The sequence below is a fragment of the Canis lupus genome, chromosome 21 (genome assembly GCF_003254725.2).
Source record: "Canis lupus dingo isolate Sandy chromosome 21, ASM325472v2, whole genome shotgun sequence".
Lineage (NCBI taxonomy): Eukaryota > Metazoa > Chordata > Mammalia > Carnivora > Canidae > Canis > Canis lupus.
In genome coordinates, this window is record NC_064263.1 from 27,515,232 (window position 1) to 27,537,665 (window position 22,434).

The following is a 22,434-nucleotide window of genomic DNA, read 5'->3' on the forward strand; positions in this document are numbered from 1 at the left end:
TGCTTGAGGAAACCCTCACTAAGGAACATTCTTGCTTGGACATTAGCCAAATCTTTCCAGCTGTGGATGAAGTGGACTGCAAGGCAAAGGGAATGGAAGCAGTGTAACTGAGTGTAACACAGACCAGCACAGGGACAGATTATGTATGTGCATCTTCTAACATTCTTAATTAATTAATTAATTAATTAATTAACTAATTTATTTATTATTGGAGTTCAATTTGCCAACATATAGCATATCACTCAGTGCTCATCCCGTCGAGTGCCCCTCTCGTGCCCGTCACTCAGCCACCCCATCCCCCCACCCACCTCCCCTTCTACCACCCCTTGTTCGTTTCCCAGAGTTAGGAGTCTCTCATGTTCTGTCTCCCTCTCTGATATTTCCCACTCATTTTCTCTCCTTTCCCCTTATTCCCTTTCACTATTTTTTATATTCCCCAAATGAATGAGACCATATAATGTTTGTCCTTCTATGATTGACTTATTTCACTCAGCATAATACCCTCCAGTTCTATCAACATTCTTAATTTTTGTCTAATTCCTGTATTAAAAGAAAGACACAGTAACATAAACAGAAGGAAGAAAGCACTTAGTATATATTATTTTTCATGAATTAAGGAAGGAAAAAGGATCAAAGGCCAAAATAAAGCATGAAAGCTTTATTGAAAGCAAGTCTCCAAAAAGAATTTTTTGGCATTTGCTGAAATTATTTGCTGAACTATTATTATTGTATTTTTTATTTTTTTGAGCAGCTATATTTTATGGCTTAATACTTCCACTTGCCATTGTTTTAATTAACAAATTGATTTTTAAAAAATTATGTTGAATATTTACTATGAGCTATCTTGTTCTGATGGAGAGGTTTAATAATGAGGTAAACAGATACCCTAAATGTACTTAAATGTACCTTATGCTTGGGCCTAAAGGGTAAACAGGGAATAAATGAGAGAGTGGAGGATGAGATGTGGTTCAAGCGGAAGCTGTGCAAGACTCTGAGGATGAAAGAATCTGAAGGAAGCCTTGTAGCTGGAGCCTAGGAAAGCATGGCTTTCAGCTTTATTCTGAAACAATAGAGAACAGCAGGATTTAATTATGAAGGGACATGAACACATCCCCAAGTAAAAATGATCATTATTGTTCTTTGGATAACAAATGAGAATACAGAGGACTAAGCATGGGATATCTCTATTACTGTTTTGTCATAGTGCAAATTGAAGCTTAGATTACTATTAATGTTTTCCAGGTTGTTGAAGAAATGCCTGACACATATCATTGTATATGTTTAGGGCATACAGCATGATGGTTTGACTTACATACTTTGTAAAATGATTATAATGGCTTTTGCTATTACAGCTAATATAGCTGTAATAAAAAGAAAAAATATTCTCCTTGTGATGAGAACTCTTAGGATTTACTCTTTCAGAATTTTCTTAAATATCATACAGTAGTGTTAGCTATAGTTATCATGCTGTATATGGAATTTACCTATTTACCTATAAATAGATAGTATTTACCTATCTTATAACTGGAAGTTTGTGCTTTTGACCACCTTTCCCCAATTCTTCCTCCCCATACTACATACTACTTCTGGTAACCATAAATCTGACCTTTTGTGCTAGAAGAGAGAGAGAGAAAGCAAAATTTCATGATTCTTACATATATATATATAAGATGCTTATATTTATTTATATATATACTTATTTATATATATATAATGTTTTAAAACATAAAAATATATATTTAATCAATGGTAAGAAACATTAATTTATTAATATGTTTTAGGTAAATAAAAATCATACAATAGTTATATATGTTGATTATGAAATGCAATCTTAATTCACACACTTTAAATGTAAAAACAAATTCAGGTTAACATATTAGAAATAAGGATAGTATTCTCTGATTATAAACGAAGAAATGGACATTTGTCTAAATCAATAATAATTGCTTTGACATTGGTAAAATAGAACATGTTTATCTAAGTATAGTCATCTTTACCCTCACTGTACATTAGCATTTTCTGGGAAGCTGGGACTTTTGTTTTGGATTTCAGTTCTATTTGGTTTGGCTGTAGAGTGAGGATAGAGATTTACTCTTGAATTTAACACACCTAGGATGGAATTCTAGGGACATCCCATCCTGATTTTTCCAATAGCTATTTGCAGTTCTTAGAAAAATTGATTTACCTCTCTGGATCTTACCTTCTTAAAGTGAAGGTAGGGCATAGTAATTGCATTTACTGAGCACCAAAGTGATTTAATTATTTAACTGATTCCCATAACTGCCTGCAAGTAAACAGCAATATCTTCACTTCATATGTTAAGAAATGAAGAATCAAAAAGTTAAGATCCTGTCAAATTTTATATAGATAGTATCAGAGATAAAATTTGAACACAGCTATGTCTAAAGATTCTAAAATTTTTACAAAGGGTGAAAGTTTAATGATAAGGTTTTATTTTAAGTACACCTTTTATTGAAGTGTAATATACATTGCAGTGCACCACTTATAATTGTGCAGCGGAGATTTGTACATTTGAACATAACGGTGTCACCACTAGCCAGTTACAGCAATAGAAAATTATAGCACCCCAGAAAGGACCTTTCTAGATCTTTCAGGTCTTTTTTTCTTTCCTCAGAGGCAACTACTATCCTGACTTCAATCAAAATAGATAAATTTTGGGCAGCCCGGGTGGCTCAGCGGTTTAGCGCTGCCTTCAGTCCAGGGCATGATCCCGGAGACCCAGGATAGAGTTACACGTCAGGGTCCCTGCATGGAGCCTGCTTCTCCCTCTGCCTCTCTCTCTCTCTCTCTCTCTCTCTCTCTTTCGGTGTGTGTGTGTGTGTGTGTGTGTGTGTGTGTGTCTCATTAATAGATAGATAAAATCTTAAAAAAAAATAAAATGGTTGAAAAAAAATAGATAAATTTTGCCTGTTTCTGGATGTAAGTGAATAGATTAGTGCTATATTTAAATGTAATCTTTTATATCTGGATTTTAGATGTTTTATTGTTATTTTTTGTTTCACATTATGTTTGTGGAATTTATCCACACAGTTATGTCTAATTATAGTTCTTTCATGTTCGTTGCATGTTCCACCTTGTGGCCTCACCTCACCTCAATTAATTCATCCATTGATTGTTACTGGTTATTTGTTGGGATTTCCCTGGTTTTGTTTTCTATTGCCAATAATTATGCTAAGAGCATCATTCTCCTTGGCATTCAGGAAACATATGCTTGCACTGCCCATGGTTGCAAACCTCAGAGGGAAATTGTTGGGCTAAGTGCTAGTAGCCATGACTAGGGGGTTTTCATTTTAGCCATTAGCACCTGCACAGCTGGGCAAAGTAGGTGAACTTAATTCACATTTTTCTCTATAGGTTGGGTTGCTTAGTGTTTTTGTTTGTCTTTCTGGTGGATGTTTACTGGTACCTCACTAAGGTTTTATTTTATTTTTTAAAAGATTTTATTTATTTATTCATGAGAGACTAGGAAAGAGAGAGAGAGGCAGAGACACAGGCAGAGGGAGAAGTAGGATCCATGCAGGGAGCCTGATGTGGGACTGGATTCCTGGACTCTAGGATCACGCCCTGGGACACTAAACCACTGAGCCACCCAGGTGTCACCTCACTAAGGTTTTAATTTGCATTTTCTTTGTGGCTAATCAAGTAGACCCTCTGATATATATTGTCTTGTTTGGATATCTCCTTTTAGGAAATGCCCTTCCAAGTTTGTGTTTTTGTGAAGACAAGTTTAATTTTCTATAGGATATACTCGCAAACAATACAAATGGCACAATTAGAATGGTGAGAAAGCAAAGAGATAGGTGCTATTTGTAACTTATTCCCACAACAGAAAGCTCCATGTTCTGTTGGTTGCTGACCAAAGCCTGGCCTTCCCAAATATTTTGCCTATTTTCTACCCAGTGATGTTCTTTTACCTCCTCATTACTCATTCATGCTTTCATTTCCATATGGCTCTCCAGAGATCAAGCAGCAGTTAGTGGAGTAAGCATTCTTATGCCATCACCAAGAAATCACTTTTAGTACATGTCAAGTGACTATGTTTGCTTTGAGGTTTTCTGTTGTGTCCTATTGTCCATTTTCCCCTCCTTGTGCTGATACTTCACTGTCTATAACATGCTTCGATGTCCAGTATAGTATTAGTCTTTCAGTTTTCTTCTGCAACAGTGCCTTGACATTCTAGATCCTCCACCTTTCTATGTAAATATTAGCATAATTTCCACAGGAAAACCTCCTAGGGGTTGATTGGGATGGAATAAGATCTCTTGGCCCTTTTTGGAATACTAACCGTAGAACCTTGTAATTCATGAGCATGATAAATGCCTGTATCTGGATACTGTCTTTAATTTCTTAATATCAAAAAAAATTTCTTAATATCTCCAGCTGATGTTTAATCATTTTCCTATTGATACCTTTCATAAAGTTTTTTGATGTATTCCAAGTTGTGTGACTTTTTTATAAGATTATTTATTTATTTATTCATGGGAAACAGAGAGAGAGAGAGGCAGAGACACAGGCAGAGGGAGAAGCAGGTTCCATGCAGGGAGCCCGATGTGGGACTGGATCCTGGTTCTCCATGATCACACCCTGAGTTGAAGGCGGCGCTAAACCGCTGAGCCACTTGGGCTGCCCAAGTTGTGTGATTTATGATGGTATTTTATTATATATCGTGCGAGCACTTTACTTTTTTATTTATTTTATTTTTTTAAAGATTTTATTTATTTATTCATAGAGACCGACAGAGAGAGAGAGACAGGCAGAGACACAGGCAGAGGGAGAAGAGGCTCCACGCGGGGAGCCCGACGTGGGACTCGATCCCGGGTCTCCAGGATCACACCCCCGGGGTGCAGGCAGCGCCAAACCGCTGCGCCACAGGGGCTGCCTGCACTTTACTTTTTAATTAATAGTTGTTGATATATAGAAATACTGTCGATATTTTAATTATGTCTTGTATCCAGTTATCTTGTTTAATAATACTAATCACTAATAATCACTTACTTATGTCAGTTATTTTATCTAATACTGTGCTTGTTTGTTCTTTCTGATTATGTGAATGCACAATCATGTCATCTGCAAATAATTTGTTTTGTTTTGATTCCTTCACTGTGTTACAGTCTTTTACTTTACTTGCCTTATTGTACTTGTTAACATCTGTCTCTTTACTAAGTCAAGTAAAATAGTGATGGTAGTTATCATCATCCTGTGCCCAAATTCAGAGAGAATATTTTCAGTATTTTCACAATGATTATGACTTTTGATGAGGAAATTTCTGTCCAGTTTACTAAGTTATCATGAATTTCTATTGGAATTCATCGTTTTTTTTCTTAAGATTTTATTTATTTGTTCATGAGAGACAGAGACAGAGAGTGAAGCAGAGGGAGAAGCAGGCTCCACTCAGGGACCCCAATGTGGGATTCAATCCCAGGACTCCAGGATCACACCCGGGACCAAAGGCAGGTGCTAAACCACTGAGCCACCCAGGCATCCCTGGAATTCATTGTTTTTTTACAAATTTATTATGGAATCACATAGTTGTTTTCTCTCTATTCTGTTAATGGGATATATATATATATATATATATATATATATATAATGATTGTTCTGTATTATATATATATTAAATAATTGTTCTGTATTCTTGCTAGGTTATTTTTAATAATATTTTATTTGGCATTTTTGTCTCTATGTTAAGCAGAGATTTGATTTCATTTTTTCTTGTTTTATAATATCCTTTCAAGGTTTTTGGCCTCACAAAATAAGTTAGGAAATGTTCTTTCTTCTCCCCCTACAGAGCCATCACTTCAATCTCTGCCTTTGTGTTCACATGTTCTCCATGTGTGCATGTCTCCATGTTCAAATTTCTTTTTTGATATATGTTTACTAGTCACATTGGGTTGGGACTCACTAAAATGACCTCATTTGAACTGGGGTACCTTTGTAGAAACCCTATCTGCAAATAGAGCTGTATTCTGAGGTACTCCAACATTATCAACATATTCCACTCAACATGGAATGGTTTTGAAATGGAAGGCACCAGGGGCAGGCACTGAGCAATGATGTTGGAGCCATTCTGGTGAAAACACAAAAGAAAGCAGAGCACTGAGATAGATATGCAGGGACAGAAGGACACAAATGTGAGAGGCATGTATGCCAACTACCATGAGCAGGGCTTCTCCACAGAGCAGCTACATGGCTTGCAGTGTCATAATATATGGTGTTGTAATGACAAATACATCAAATCCAACCACAAAGAAGACCACCAGAGACCATAGATATGATCTGGTGTCAGCATTTGCCAGTTTTAGTACAGCCATATGCTCACAGTATGTCTTTGGGGTGATCTGTTTGAGGCAGAAGGGCAACCAGGAGATCATGAAGAAAAGGGGGCTCACACACAGCATGCTTTGTGCTATCACAGTTTTCCCCCAGCTGTGCTGCCAGTTATTGGAAGAAAATGAACACAGTGGAGTAGAAAGGAGATTGGTACAGCTAGTACCCAAATACACATGGCCACCCCTGAGTGACAGATGACAAAGTATGGACAAAGCCAACCAACATTGTAGAGGCAGTTATCGTGGTTCATTTTATGGGCTTGCAACCAGTAGAATGGACAACTTCTTAAGTGAGGTAGAAGTAAGAGGCCCTCTGCCATGCAAGCTAGCAGGGTCAGGAAGAAATACATGGCTCATAGAAGTAGTCAGAGCTGGCCACATTGGAGAAGTGAGCTATTTTTCACAACAGCCACAGCATAGCTGATATAGAGCAGGACCCAGATCCAGAATTGTGACTCCTCATGCCTTGGAAAGACACAGGACATGGGTGGGAGGCAGTCCCTGGTGGTGGCAGCTGAGGATCACTGCTGTTGGGGAAAGGACCTACCTTCTGAAGGGTTTACCAAGTCATAAACCTGTGCTGTTTTTGAGAAGGCTGGGAACTATGAGAGCTGAGTGATCGGAACATTGTCTTCACAAGAACCCACTTATTATGTTATAAATATACTTTTTCTCCTAAAGTACATTAAAAGAATGGGTTATATCCAGTTATGCCTGATGGCAGTGTTTATCCATCACAGGCCCAGATTTATAGAATGAAGAACAAACATTTCAAACACTAAATCTCTAAATGGAAATGAGTCACAGTAAATGCAGTGTTGATCCTTATCCTTTCCTACTCATAAAAGTCAATTGCATCTAAAGGAAGAAATCACTTTTTCATAATGCCTATGGGCATATCTGAACACTCTGTTCTTTTACAAAGGTTTAGATAAGGTAAATTTGAAAAATCAAGGGGATAAGTAGAAGGAGGGAGGGTGTGATGTTGTGATTTAGAATCAGAAATATATATTTAGTCATTGTCCTCTTTTCTGGCACAGAGCTCCTCAAACTCTTGGAATATCCTAAGTGATAAGAACCATTAAGATGTCTTTTGTTATGGTAATGGGGTAATTTTTGTATGTTACCCAAGGATGGTGGCTGGTTGTCAGGGGAACCAACCTTGTGATAAGAGAGTTAGAACTTTTTCAGTTCAACCCAGATACCCAGCGAAGGGAAAGTGAGGTTGGAGCTTGAATCAACTTCCAGGTGGCCAATGATTTGATTAATTAATGCATGGGTATATAATGGAGCCTCCATAAAAATCCCAAGAAAAGTTCCTAGAGATTCTGGGTTAGTGATCATGGAGACCCGGGGGGCCTATCCCAATGGAGAGGGCAGAAAAGCTCCATGCCCTTTTCTAATCCCTTGCCCAAGGCATTTCTTCCTTCTGACTGTTCCTGAGTTATATCCTTATAATAAACTGGTAGCTAGTAAGTAAAATGTTTGCCTGTGTTCCCTGAGTTTCCTTTGCAAATTAAACAAGTTAGCCTGTGTTCCCTTAATTTCCTTTGCAAATTAAACTCTTCGAACACAAAGAGTGGGTCATGGGAAGCTCTGATTTATAGCCAGTATATTAGAAGCATACATAGGGAACAATATTGTTCCTGTGATTATTATCAGAGCACTCCTCTTCTGTAGGACTGAACCCTTAAGTTGTGGAATCTCATGCTATCTCTTGAATTGTGCGGTACCCTGTGGTGTCCTGAGATTCGCTTGTTGGTATGGTGTACCCCAATACACAATGAGAGTTTGGTCTCTGAATACCATTGTAGAGGGAGAGGGAGAAACAGAGTAAGACACACAGAAAGTAAGAGACCTAACTTCACTTGCCTGGTAGACTGGGGAGACCTCTGGTCCCTGAGGCCTCTGCCTAGCCTATCCTCAGGACTAGGCAGGGGTGAGAATAGGGGGAAGTCCTAGTGTTATTGCAAGAAAAGAATTCAAAGACTGACCAGTCACAGTGGCTGAGTGGTTAAGTGAAGAGTTTATAAAAGAGAGCACACTCTGGAGTTGTGGGATGGGAAACTCAAGGGACAGCTGTGCAACTCAGGGTTTTGGTTTCTGTATTTTATTGACAGTTGGTAACTAGATAGTGGAATATTTATTTCATGAGAAGATTGTTTTATGAGAGCAATGCTTAGTGCCTTTTTCCCTTACTTTGGTCAAGGTCTCTGGCCTTCTTTGTCTTGGGCCTGTGTGGTTTGATCTGGCCTTTTGTGAGGTTTCTAATAGCTGGCCATGATTCACCTTTGCTATTCTCCACATACCCTGTTAAAATGCAATTACTCCAGAACTGAGCACAGACAGCATAGCTCACTCAATTTTGAGTACTACTTAAAATCCAGGAGAAGCTGACCTGATTTGTTAAATGTTTCCTGACCTCTCCTAGTCAGTAGGTCACCTAGAGGTGTGTGCTCTCTCAGAGAAGAGACACACTGTGATGACTCTGACCAACTCACAAATGGGAAGTCCAGTCCCAACTCAAAGCATTCCCTTGACAGGTTTTGGAGATGAATACAGACATGATGGAGTCAGTTACAGAATTTATGTCCTGGACCTAATGCCTTCTGGTTCTTCAGGTTGTAATGAAAGCAATAATCTGTTTTCACTGATTCAGAATATTTGAGGATACTTCTAATCATGACAGAGCTGTATGGCTTGCAGCTCTTAGCTGCAAAACTAAGTAATTAGTTTTCATATTAGAACTGGAATTATAGCTGTCCAGTGTCCTTCTTTTGGTCATTTGATACTAACTACGTTCTCTGCCATTCTCTCTTGTTCACTATGCTCTCCCATACTCTTAGAGAATGTTTGGTGCAAGATAAACGTTCAATAGATAATTCTTGGATAGAAACTTAAAATGTTCCAAGTATTTGATATTTGTTAATAAAAAGAAGTGAGTGAGGGAGAAATTGTTATTTATATATCAAATTTACCTTCTTTGACAACAATATCCTTTCAAGTTTCCATGAAATAATGAAAAAGTCTGGTATCCCACTTGGCGTCCCACAATACCTGCACATGCCATCTTGTGGTCAGCAATGGAATTGTTGTGACAATGGTACCAGACAACTGTAACCATTTAGTCATTCTTTCATGGAAGTAGGTTTTGTTTTGTTTTTGTTTTTGTTTTTGTTTTTTTCTAGTGAGCTAGGGTTGAGTATTGGATAGTGAACACCTGTGCTATGCTTTTATAGAAGTTATATTCAAGTCAAAGGAATAGATGGTGAATAAGTACTTCAATAATTACATACAGTGTTAAGAGAGGGAGGAAATGAAATATTTGCGTTGTGATAAATTACAGGAGCAAGAACTAGATGAGATAAGGAAGTTAAGAAACATCTCACTGTAAAGGAGGGTACTAGTTGAGACCTAAAGGATGTCAAGAGGAATATCGTATGCTTTAAAAAATAACAGCTGAGGAAAGAAGGAAGATTTAGAGCAAAGTTGTAGGCAGGTAAGAAGTGGATATGTTTGGAAGAAGGCCAGAAGGGCTGTAGCCAAGGAAAAAGGTAACAATTGGTATGGTAACAATACCTCAGTGAGTGTGTTGAAAACATAGACTAGACTACGGAGCAATAACAGGAAACGACCTACTTCTCATACATGCAACAGCACAGCTGAATCTGAAAAAACGTATACTGAGTGGAAGACACCAGACTCAAAGAATGTACTACTTATTCTGTCATCTATCAAAGTGCTAGTGAGAGAAAAATTAATCTATAGTGAAAGACATCAGATCAGGGTTTGCCTGGTTGGGGTGCAGAGGGGGTGTTTGACTCCAGAGAGGCAAGAAAACATTCATGAAGTGATGGCAATGTTCTAAGTATTAATCGGGCTGGTAGCTACAGAGGCATGCTGTATGTATCAGAACTCTTCAAAGTGGGTGTTAAACTATATTTTATTGTCACAGTTATGCAGCAACCAAAATGATTCGAAAAAGAAAAAGAGAGCCTCACAATCGGTAACAGATTTGCTGATGTCACAATCATTACTGGTTTGCTGATAACAGGGTCATGGTCCCTTTACATCTCTAATATTTGGGAATCATGAAATGCTCCTTCAGAATACCCATCCATTTCTGGGGACACTTTGGCTCTAATAGTTGTTTCTCCTGGGAGAAGCAAACATGGTCCCAATTCCTCTTCAAGCACCTTCATCTAATGTTGGTTTTAGTAACATAGGAGCCTGAGATCTAGAATCTTCTTCACTATTGGCTTTGACAGGAGAATAGTGAAGGAGGATAAAAGGACAAATGCAACAATGGTGATGGATGATTTTTACCTTGCTTATGAGGATGCTATCATGTGTGTATGCATATGTCCAAATCCGTCAAGATGAATACATTATGTATGTGCAACTTTTTGTATAAGGACACCTCAATAGAGTTGAAAAAATAAGAAAAAAATACAATTTTCTAAAACAGCTTAAATTTTTAATTTAAAAGGAAATTAAATATTAACAAATACTCAAATTTCTAGTGAATTTCTTACTAACTGTAACCATACAATATATCTTCAGAAGACAATCTCCTTTTTCTTTCTTTTCCAAAACTTCTTCATTGTGAACTTTATTGTCAACAGGGAATAGGCCATTTGTGAAAAGAGAGATCAACACTCAGCATCCCTATTCCTCACAGTCAGCAGTCTCAAGGAGTTGTGATTCTGGCAGGCACTTACATCAGATTTTCAAGCTTTTCTGGAATTTGCTGTATTCATGAGTCCTTCATCTTCTCAGATTACCCCCTCCATTCCCCTAGGCTTTAGCACTGAGTTAACCTGTTCTGTACACTTTTTGGTGTTGTGTCAGTTACTTTTTCCTCATACTAAAATTAAACTTCCTAAATAAAGGATGTTTTTCAAAAAATACATGAAAGTGCAAAAGGGAAATGGAAATACCACAAATCTCACTACTCTGAGTTGCTATTATTACCATTTAGATGTATTCCCAGAATCTTTTCTATGCAAATTGTTATCAGCATTATGGGCAAATGTTATGTGTCTTTTTTCTTTACCATTATATCTTGATTATCTTTCACATCTATCTTTCACATCACATACTCTAGCAAATACATTAGTTAAATGATACATGATATTCAATTGCTCAATCTTTCTCTGGGTCTTACATATCAATATGTGGACATTTCCCTGTTTTTATAAATGATGAATCTATACGTGTCTTTGAACTTTTTCCATCAATTCTATTTTTATAATGAGATTCCAAGATGGGAAAATATGTACACTTTTTTGCTGTTTTAGTGGCAAGTTCTAATCTCCTTTTTTTTTATTGAAGTTCAATTTGCCAACATATAGCATATCACCCAGTACTCATCCCATCAAATGCCCCTCTCACTGCCTGGCACCCAGTCACCCCATCCCCCCACCACCTCCCCTTCCATCAACCCTTGTTCGTTTCCCAGAGTTAGGAGTCTCTCATGGTTTGTCACCCTCTCTGATATTTCCCACTCATTTTCTCTCCTTTCCTTTTATTCCCTTTCACTACTTTTTATATTCCCCAAATGAATGAGACCATATAATGTTTGTCCTTCTCTGATTGACTTATTTCACTCAGCATAATACCCTGCAGTTCCATCCACGTCGAAGCAAATGGTGGGTATTTGTCGTTTCTAATGGCTGAGTAATATTCCATTGTATACATAAACTACATCTTCTTTATCTATTCATCTTTCGATAGACACCGAGGCTCCTTCCACCATTTGGCTATTTTGGACATTGCTGCTAGAAACATCGGGGTGCAGGTGTCCTGGCGTTTCACTGCATCTGTGTCTTAGGGGTAAATCCCCAAAAGTGCAATTGCTGGGTCATAGGGCAGATGTATTTTTACCTCTTTGAGGAACCTCCACACAGTTTTCCAGAGTGGCTGTACTAGTTCACATTCCCACCAACAGTGCAAGAGGTTTCCTCTTTCTCCACGATCCTCTCCAACATGTGTGGTTTCCTGTCTTGTTAATTTTCCCTTTTCTCACTGGTGTGAGGTGGTATCTCATTGTGGTTTTGATTTGTATTTCCCTGATTGCCAGGGATGTGGAGCATTTTCTCATGTGCTTGTTGGCTGTGTCTATGTCTTCCTCTGTGAGATTTCTCTTCATGTCTTTTGCCCATTTCATGATTGAATTGTTGGTTTCTTTGATGTTGAGTTTAATAAGTTCTTTATAGATCTTGGAAACTAGCCCTTTATCTGATATGTCATTTGCAAATATCGTCTCCCATTCTGTAGGTTGTCTTTTAGTTTGGTTGACTGTTTCTTTTGCTGTGCAAAAGCTTCTTATCTTGATGAAGTCCCAATAGTTCATTTTTGCTTTTGTTTCTCTTGCTTTCGTGGATGTATCTTGCAAGAAGTTACTATGGCCGAGTTCAAAAAGGGAGTTGCCTGTGTTCTCCTCTAGGATTTTGATGGAATCTTGTCTCACATTTAGATCTTTCATCCATTTTGAGTTTATCTTTGTGTATGGTGCAAGAGAGTGGTCTAGTCTCATTCTTCTGCACGTGGATGTCCAATTTTCCCAGCATCATTTATTGAAGAGACTGTCTTTGTTCCAGTGGATAGTCTTTCCTCCTTTATCAAATATTAGTTGACCATTTTTATTGTGTTTTTGTGATGAACATTTGTCCACTCAGCATTTATGATCAGTCACATGCCTCAGAGAGCTCTTGTTCTGGACATTCTGAAAATTGTTCCTTTTGCTCTGGGGGATCGCTAACCTCTGGGCCTTTTGTTCACAAAGATGACTTTGTGCTGATATGCGATGGCCTGGCAAACTTTTTGCATTTATGTTCCCAGATCCGTGGGGCGATGAGGTTGTTGTGATGTGGTGACCCTTGGCTTAGGGATCTTTTCCACAACAACCTTGAATAACCCTGTCCCTGATCTGCTTGGTTCTGACTCCATAGATGATGGGGTTGAGCATGGGAGGTACAAGTAGATAGAAATTGGCGAACATGATATGGACCACTCGGGGCACATGATGTCCAAAGCGGTGGGTGAGGAAAGTAAAGAGGGCTGGAATATAAAAAGCCAAGATGACACAGATATGGGAAGCACATGTGCCAAAAGCCTTGAACTGGGCTTCATCAGAGGGCAACCCCAGAACAGTTCTCAGAATCATCACATAGGATATACTGATGACAATTATATCAAAGCCAACCACAGAGAAGGCCGCAAAGAGCCCATATGCACGGTTTACTCTAGTGTCTGCACACACCAGCTTTAACACAGCCATGTGCTCACAGTATGACTGGGCAATGACGTGGTTGTTGCAGAAGGGCATCCTGGAGACCATAATGCAGAAGGGGCTCACCCATAGTAAACCTCTCATCATCACAGCTGCTCCCAGTTTACCCACTACAGTTGGGGTCAGGATAGTAGAGTGGTGGAGTGGAAAGCAGATAGCCACATAACGGTCCAAGGCCATAGCCATGAGCAACCCGGACTCCACGGAGGAAAAGGCATGGATGAAGAACACCTGGATGAGGCAGGCATGGTATTCAATCTCATGAGCATGAAACCAGAGTATAGCCAGCATTTTAGGTTGTGTGGAGGAGGATAGAGCCAGGTCAGTGATAGCCAGCATGGCTAGAAAAAGGTACATGGGCTCATGCAGGGTGTGGTCAGTTCGGATTATATGAAGGGTAATGAAATTTCCAACTATAGCTACTAGATACATGGCACATAGAGGAAAGGCAATCCAAAACTGGTAATTTTCCAGGCCTGGGATCCCAAGTAGGATGAAGAACACAGGATGTGAAGAGCTGTTCCCTGATGCCAGCATCACACGATGGGTAAATTGTTCTCCTTTGCAAAGGTAATCTACTCTCTGTCATTGATAATAATCAAGCAAGTAATTATTATTTTTAATATTTGAAAGAATCAAACAGTGAAGCATTTGGGATTAATGGAATAATTTCACCTGTTTTAATTAATAATTTTTGAAACAGAAATGATGATACTCTTTGTCCCTCATTCATATTTATGTCTTCAAAATGGGATTAGAACACACTAGCTGTGTGATTTTCGTGGAGCAATCAATATGTTCCTTGAAAGTTTCTGCCAACAGATAACTATTCTGACACTTAAGTCACTAATATTCATTCTTGCTCTTCTATTCTTCAGAACTAACAGATTTGTTTAACCTTCCCATAGATTCTTTTCAGCTTCATTCTTTTCTCTGAAGCTGAAAAGTTAGGCATTTTTTCAGGGTTGGAAGCTAATTTGGAAAACACTTTGTCTTAAAGGCTCATAGTAATAATGTATGTAGTGATGCTGAGTTTGCTCTGACTCTAGGAGTTACCAAGAGAATTTGGGCTGGAGGATAACTGACGATTGTTACTGACTAAGCCTACTGTCCTTAGTGTATGTCCTCCTAGATTAGAGGCAAGCAAACTTTTTTGTTGTTGCTCTTAAAAGTTAGATCATACATATTTTAGGCTGTGTAAACTATAGTTGCAAGTAGTGAGCTTAGCTACTGTGGCATGAGAGCAGCCACAGTCAATACAGCAATGTGTGAGTGTGGCTATATGTAAATAAAATTTTATTTATAAAACAAGTCTGCAGGCTGGATTTGGTCTGCAAGCTATAGTTTTCTAATTCCCATGCTAGATGATAATTTTTATGAGGTGAGCCCTGAGTAGTGCACCATTCCTAGCACCTCTGTGCTTGGCACAGAATAGGGATATAATAAAGATTTGTTGAACCAAATAACAAATAAAAGTCATGGTTCAGTAGCAATGGACTTTTTAACTGATGAGCCATATCTTAAAAATATCCTGATATAACTCTCTAAACACTACCTTGATGGCATGCCATTAGACCACTGTATATATTTTTTATACCAAACTCTGCCCTGCTGGCCAGTGAAAGAAATGAAAGTCCTCCTCTGCCTATACTTTCATTACGTGATTGAACCTGTCTAATCCCTCTGGTGACTATCACTTACATAGGAGTCAATGACACAAAAGTTTACATGGTTCTTACTCAACAGCATTTTACTATGTCATCTTAGTTGACTCCTTTGTATGAGTCTCCTCCATAAAAGAAACACTCAGACAAGAGGAGTATCTTTTCAAATCCCCCTTAACAAATCACCTCTTTTGACTAACAAATGTTTCATCCAACCAGACCTAATGGTTCCTAAAAAAGCTATCTTTGAGATCCCAAATACGTGACATCTTTCTGATTTTCCCTACCTCTATAACATTTTGAGATAAATGGAGTTTAGGCTTTATCAATCTTGCTGTAAATTGGAAAGTTTACTACCCTATCTTGAAAATAGCTATAGGCTTCTTCAAAACAAATACTTCTCTCTAGAATATGGTGAAAATTCAGACATGCATTATCTAAAGTCTACAGCTGAGCTTTACCCCTTCTGTTGGCTTGGTCTTCTAATTGTATGTTCCCTTTGAACCAGAGTCTTCCTATCTCACCTCCCTCTGCCCCCTGTATGTCACCCTCCATTTGTCAGGACATGGTCATGGAGACTCATGGGCACCTGAAAAACTACTTAGACCATCTTCGTTCCTGTACTGGGTGCTGGTGAAGGTGCTGGCTAAACCTACAATTTCTAAGTGCATAATAATCTCTTTAATTAATTGTGGAAGACATTGCTGTTTTTGTAAATACAACACTGTAAGCTTTTACATTTATTGTTTTTAACTCACACCAAGTTTCTGCCCATGAGCCTTAATGGAGAACTCACCTGTTCTCCATATTCTGTTCGGAGTAGTGAGTCTTCATAGGTGGTGAGCTGGGACCCAAGTCTGAAACAGGAGATGAGGGCTCTTGACAGGTGCCTTTCTTTCTTCTCTACACTTATAATACCATGGAATCTGGTATCCTCACTATCAGCAATCCTTTTGCCTTTTTCACCCTCAGGCTTATGAACTCAACATGTGTAGAGTGAAGACTACAAGTCATGTGACTTGGAGAGGGAGTTAACCAATGTTAGATCATTCTCTATAGTGTGTGAGGTTTGCAATAGTATTTCTGAGGGAGGCACAGGTTATCAACTTGCTGCTGGGGGGGAGGGATGATTCCCGGAAGAGTAGGAAAAGAAGAGCAATATACTTTCCTTTCTTGCCCAATATTCCTTCCCTCTTTCCTTGCTTTTAAATATGTACCTGTCCCTGTCCCTCAGGGGCTAGACGTCTTGTGAGTCCCATATGTAGTGAAAGAAGAAATTAGGTTACCTTTTTTTGGTCTTAAAGCTAGGGTGATCACACATTGCACTTCAGAGTCAATTTTTCTGTTCTCCAAAGTACAGGCTAACTTGTGCAAACTTGGCATAGCTTTTGGTTGAGGAAATACGGTTGCAAGAAGGATGTTCTTACACTGAGGGAGCTCATTTCATCTGTGAGTGTTGGTTTGAGTCCAGTGCTGGTACCACTGGCTCTACTGGACTTCAAGTACTCCTTTCATTAGGTGGAGTTATTTATGTCCATCATTTTAACCATGTTGCTCAAGCCTGAAAGGGTGGAGGATAAAGTGGACTGAGAGCTTGCCAAGGAATAGTTTCAGAGACATTTAGTCTGTTTTCTCACTTTGGGGTATCTAAAACCAAGGCACAGAGTAATGATGCTGGAGCATGGTTTCAGATACAGTGTCCTTCCTGGAGGGAGTGTGTGTGGAGGCCGCCTTCTTACTTTTCCAGAATTTCCCTGGAGGACACAGTGTGAATAGCAGAACTTCTCTCCATCTCAGAAGGAAATCCATCAGTCAGAGATCTCTGGACCTGGAGCGCCCAGGGAAGCAGGCCATCTGCACAAAGTATTGCCTTGTCTTCCAGCTTCTGGAATCTCCGTGAGTCCTGCTGTTCTCTGGGAAGGGCAGAAGTGACTGGGGCACAGGGAAAGCACTCACCTTGAGCTCTGCTTCACCTCTGACTGGCTCTCTAACTGGTTGAGCATCTCTAACTGGCTCCTGTGATTCAGCTTTTAGCAGAGACTGTAGATTAGGACCTATTTAAAGACCTGTTAAAGTCTGGCCCTTCCCTTCCCCAAGCATTAATTTTCCCCCTCCTGCTAGGCCCCCCTGCCTCCCACTCTGGCTTCCTCTGAGACCAGAGAGTGAAGCTAGAAGCATTAACCCCTAACTTTCCTCTGTCCTCTGTGTACACAAATGCAAAGGGTGGGGAATTGAATGCATGGCCAAGAATGTGTGTTGTTGAGAAAACAATTGTGAGCTTATTGCTATGCATGTATTTTTTGTTAGCCAAGAGTATTTACAATTGAGGAGGTATTCTATACAACGTGAAAGTTTGTTGATGCTTGTTGATGTGTATACCTGAGAGACGTGTTAATAAACGTGTGTAAGGACTGGATTTGCCTGTGAATGTATGTGCATAACCTTGTGTGTTTGTGCAGGTGTGAATAATCATTTGTGGTAAGTATACACATTTCGTGGGATAGCATGGCTCTGTGAGTACAAGGCCACTGCATACACATACTTTGTGAAGACGTATCCTGAGCTCCAAAGCTGACAGTGTGAGATTATACATCAGTGTGTGTATATATATGGGCATGTATAGACAAACTGTATGGGTTTGAAGAGGTGTCAACAATTTGTTGGTGATATCATATGTACCTAGGAAGCTCTGGTTTTGGTGTCCTCTTTCTTCTTACGTGGAGAGGCAGGAGGACTTCCAGATGGAGGACTTGTCATAGTTATTTTTGAAACTTGGTGAAGTTGGAAGGCCCTCCTCACTCAGCCTGAACAGTTAAGCTTATGCAGAGCTTCCTCTCACTCACTTCCCATATAGGGCCTTGCTGGAATTCTCTTTCTTCTTTTTTCTCAGCATTCTATGATGTCTGATATGTCAAAAGAAGATTTGAGAAGAAAAGTGTATAAAAACAGAAAGTAAGAATTTATGTGTAGAATTCAAAAGTGTCAGATATCAGAAGCTATGCCTCACAAAATCCACAACCCCACATACATTTATAGGGAAACAAATCACTCAGAATTTTACCATGACTTTTAGGTTTACAGTGATCTGTTTATGGTGAATTGCCATCATCATGTTCACAAAGTCAGGATTTATTTTAAGATATCACCATAACAAAAATCTGGGATAGAACTGTTTTTGTCAGAGAGTCCAGGTTTACAGGGCAGATTCAAGGTTTTATTTTATTTTATTTTATTTTATTTTATTTTATTTTATTTTATTTTATTTTATTTTATTATTTTGGGGATCAGGCTGGTATTTTAGATTTATCTCTGCTTGCAAATTCTTTTTCTTTGTCTGCTTCTTTTATTCCTTGTAGATTAAAAACTCAGTATTAGGAAAGTAGAAACGAGTTTTAGGTTCTCTTTCTCTCCCTCCTCTTCCTCCTTCTCTTCTCTCCCTCTGCAACTCCCTGCAACCTCCCCCTCTCTCCTGCCTCCCCCTGCCTCCTGTTCTTCTTTCTATTCCTCCTCCTCCTTTTCTCTCTCCTCCCCCTCTCCCTTCTCTCCTCCTCCTCCTCTTCTTGCTCTTCTTCCTTGTACTCCTTTCTCTCATTGTTATCTTCTTTTTGTCCTTCTTGTCCTTCTGTCCTCCTTCTCCTTTTTCATCACTAGAGGAATGTTTCTCCTCAAATAAAATATAACATCTAGGGGTAGGTCCTAAATTCCTTATCTCTTGAATGTTCCACTTCCCAAATGCCATGCTGGCTTCAAGCAGTCATGACATCCATGGTCTTGTGGAAGTTACTTGTTAGGCCAACCACATTGTTTTTCAAGTTTAGTTGAAATGAGTATGCAGTAGGCACACTTTCTTGATTTACCCTCATAAATGTCTCCTCATGATTTTTGTCTTTCAAAAGCTTGTATCTCTGCAGAATGTATTAAGGACTTGGGCACCTGGTTCAGAGCCCTGCTGTAAACCCTGGTCTCAGGTAGAATGTGCAAAGATTTGTGACCTGTATTTTGAGGCTAGTTAAGGTCTGTTACCATAGAGTTCTTGTCACACCAATGTTCTGTATGGATAGATACTTTTGTGATTTGTCCTACATAAGCAACCATCTGGCCCTGCATGCACATAAGTAGGCTAAGGAATGTAAGACTTGTGCTGTGCGAATAACCTTGGGTGCCTAATAGTTTAAAATATATGATCTGGCCTCCCGTTCAGAACTGGCCCTTCTGTTTCAGATGACAAGAGCTACACATCTTGTTCACATCTCCTCCTGCTCCAGGCTAGGTTGGGCTTCTAGAATGGGCTCTGGGAGGGGATGCAGACACACATAACCCAGGGCTCCTTGAAAATACAGAAACATGCTAACATAAAAATGCAGCTCACTCCAAACTGTACATAGGCGAATAGATGTTTCATGTAAAACCCTATTATTTCCCCTATAAATCTGTCCTTTTGGGGGTGGTCCGGTGGAAGTGTCACTTGAAGAGCACCCTCCACCCATACCTCTTAATCAGCTCCACCATGGCTGTTTTCATGGGGCATCCTTAGCTAATGAGGTTGGATGTTTTAAGTACCCAATTTGATGTAACTTGTCTTATTCTCATTTATTGCCTACTATTACCTTCATCTATGTGTAGATTCCATTTCTCTTCTATTTCTATTAGGTTTATACAATAATAATAAAGTTTTCTTTCCTTTTTGAAACTGAAACATGTTTGTTGTGACTCTTTTGTGCAGAATAACCAATCTGTGAGTTAAGTTTTGTAGGGTTGTGAGGGAGGGATGACAGAGAAAAATGTTTGGAAAGGAAGTTTTGATGGAAGAAAATATTGTTGAGAATATTGGCATGAGAATCTTGGGATACTTCATTATAACTATGTCAAAAACTCATTCATATTCATAGCTTCATAGCTCCTATATCCTCAGGTATGTTGACCTTTATCTCCATAGTAGACAGTCAGTCATGTATGCACATTGCCTGAACCTTGTCACAGCTCAGAGCTACTCAATCTCTGAATTCTTGAGCATCTCACTCTAACTACACCAACTCATCTTTCTAGTTTTTTTACACATTCCATGTTTTCTACATCATCAATTCCTTCAAATCCTATATATTTTTTTCAGTTCCTTTAGGCCCTCTTCTCTTTTATAGTTCTTTGCTATAGAGTTCACAGAGAAATCTAGTCCTCATAGTTCATCATTTCAGCCATACTCATGAATAATTTCAACAACTATCTATCCATCACAGCTACTACTCCAAGTGTCATTGTCTCCTGCTGCCTCTGTACCACTGAGCAACTGCAAGAAGCAGTAATGATCAGATTGGAGCCATCACAATTTCATGGTAACTGACTTTACCTGAGCTTTCAAAACAGCCCTAACTATTTTCACATTTCTCTCACTGTCATTGTGCTGAGACATGGTGCTTGGTAATATAATAACTGACCTCCCTGACTAAGTATATTGTTCAGACTTGGTCCCCTAATTATAGTTAAAATCTTTTGTTCCTTTCTGCATCACCTCAAGAAGCAGAACTTCCAACCATAATGTTGAAGAGGAAACCTTCTTCTGTTGGGCCTCAGAAGGTGTAACACCAGATGGCTTTTGCCTGCCTCATTTCTTACATACCTAAACCAGGTGTTCTCACTGCCAGTTGCTCCAGCATTCATGGTTCATTACCACATTCAAATTAGGAAATCAAATCTGGGCAGAGGGGAAATAATTCGGTCTATGCTCTGCTTCCTCAATCCTCAGGGAGAAACTTACTGATGTCAGCATTATAATAAAGGTCTTAAACACTGCAAAAAGGCAAGAAAACGTATGTGCATTGATTGGAGAATTGTTATAGTTTGAATTGTGTTCCCCCCTTAAAATCACATGTTGAAGTTCTAATCCCTAGTACCTCAGAATATGACCTTATTTGGAAATAGGGTCATTAAAGATGTAGTTTAGTTAAGATGTAGTCATAGTGGGGTAGGGCCCACTATTAGTAGGGTGGTCCCTACTCCAATGTGACTGGTGTGTTCTTTTTTTTTTTAAGATTTTATTTATTTATTCATGAGAGAGAGAGAGAGAGGCAGAGACACAGGCAGAGAGAGAGAGAAGACTCCATACAGGGAGCCCAATGTGGGACTCAATCCTGGGACTCCAGGATTAGGCCCTGGGCCAAAGGCAGGTGCTGAACCGCTGAGCCACCCAGGCATCCCTGACTGGTGTCCTTATAAAGAGAGGAAATTTGACACAGAGACATATAAAAGAGAGAGAATGCCATGAGGATAAGAAGGCAGAGATCAAGATGATGTGTCTCCAGCCAAAGTTTCCAGCAAACCACCAGAAGGCAGTAGGTAGGCATTGAACAGATTCATCTTCATAGCCAACAGAAGAAACCAACCTGGCTGATACTTTAATCCTGGCCTTCTAAACTCCAGAACTATGACACGATACCTTTCTGTTTTTTAAGCTATTTAGTTTGTTGTGCTTTGTTATGGCAGTTTTAGCGAACTAATATAAAAATAAATATATTTTTACCCATTATTTTAAATCTTCGTCTATAAATAATTGTACTTCACATGAGCCAGTAGATTACTAAATGTAGTTTTTATAATTAATTGTTGAATGTAGTTTAATTAAATTATTTATTTGTTGGGCAGCCCTGGTGGCTCAGTGGTTTAGCGCCACCTTCAGCCCAGGGCATGATCCTGGAGACCCAGGATCGAGTCCCACATTGGGCTCCCTGCATGGAGCCTACTTTTCCCTCTGCCTATATCTCTGCCTCTCTCTCTCTCTCTCTCTCTCCCTCTCAAGAATAAATAAATAAAATCTTAGAAAATTATTTATTTGTTTACCTAATTAAATTGTTACCTACTTAGGGATCCTACAGTGTTCTGCATACCTTAGGAGTGGCCTTGTATTTATGTAAGGATAGATCAATACATTATGAAGAAATGATTTAAAAAAGTGGAAATAGCTCTAAGCACAATTAATTTTCAACAGAAAAAATGCAAATCAGTGACAGAAAAATGTCATGGCACTAAACTAAATTGTCTGTCTAAAAACAAAATGAGGGACACCTGTGTGGCTCAGATGTTGAGCATTTGCCTTCAGCTCAGGGCGTGATCCCGGAGTGTCTGGATAGAGTCC

General features: G+C 39.1%; 3 protein-coding genes across 3 annotated transcripts in view; 1 reads left to right on the plus strand and 2 right to left on the minus strand.

Moving 5' to 3' along the window:
• LOC112667492 (olfactory receptor 51F1) overlaps positions 1–9,427 on the minus strand; it is a 133,820-nt gene extending 124,393 nt beyond the window's left edge. The window contains exon 1 of the mRNA XM_049098951.1: positions 9,329–9,427. The gene's annotated coding sequence lies outside the window, so the exon portion shown is untranslated. The remainder of the gene's footprint in view (positions 1–9,328) is intronic.
• Positions 9,428–13,236: 3,809 nt separating this feature from the next.
• On the minus strand, positions 13,237–14,181 carry LOC118351862 (olfactory receptor 52R1). Its single transcript, XM_035704274.2, has one exon. The coding sequence runs from the start codon at positions 14,179–14,181 to the stop codon at positions 13,237–13,239; it is 945 nt and encodes a 314-aa protein (XP_035560167.1).
• A 2,743-nt stretch (positions 14,182–16,924) lies between these two features.
• LOC112667322 (olfactory receptor 51H1-like) overlaps positions 16,925–22,434 on the plus strand; it is an 85,254-nt gene continuing 79,744 nt past the window's right edge. The window contains exon 1 of the mRNA XM_025458910.3: positions 16,925–17,204. The gene's annotated coding sequence lies outside the window, so the exon portion shown is untranslated. The remainder of the gene's footprint in view (positions 17,205–22,434) is intronic.

What these genes read in the sequence shown, in the direction of transcription:
- LOC118351862 (XM_035704274.2), bottom strand. Translation starts at nt 14,181, where the DNA reads ATGCTGGCATCAGGGAACAGCTCTTCACATCCTGTGTTCTTCATCCTA.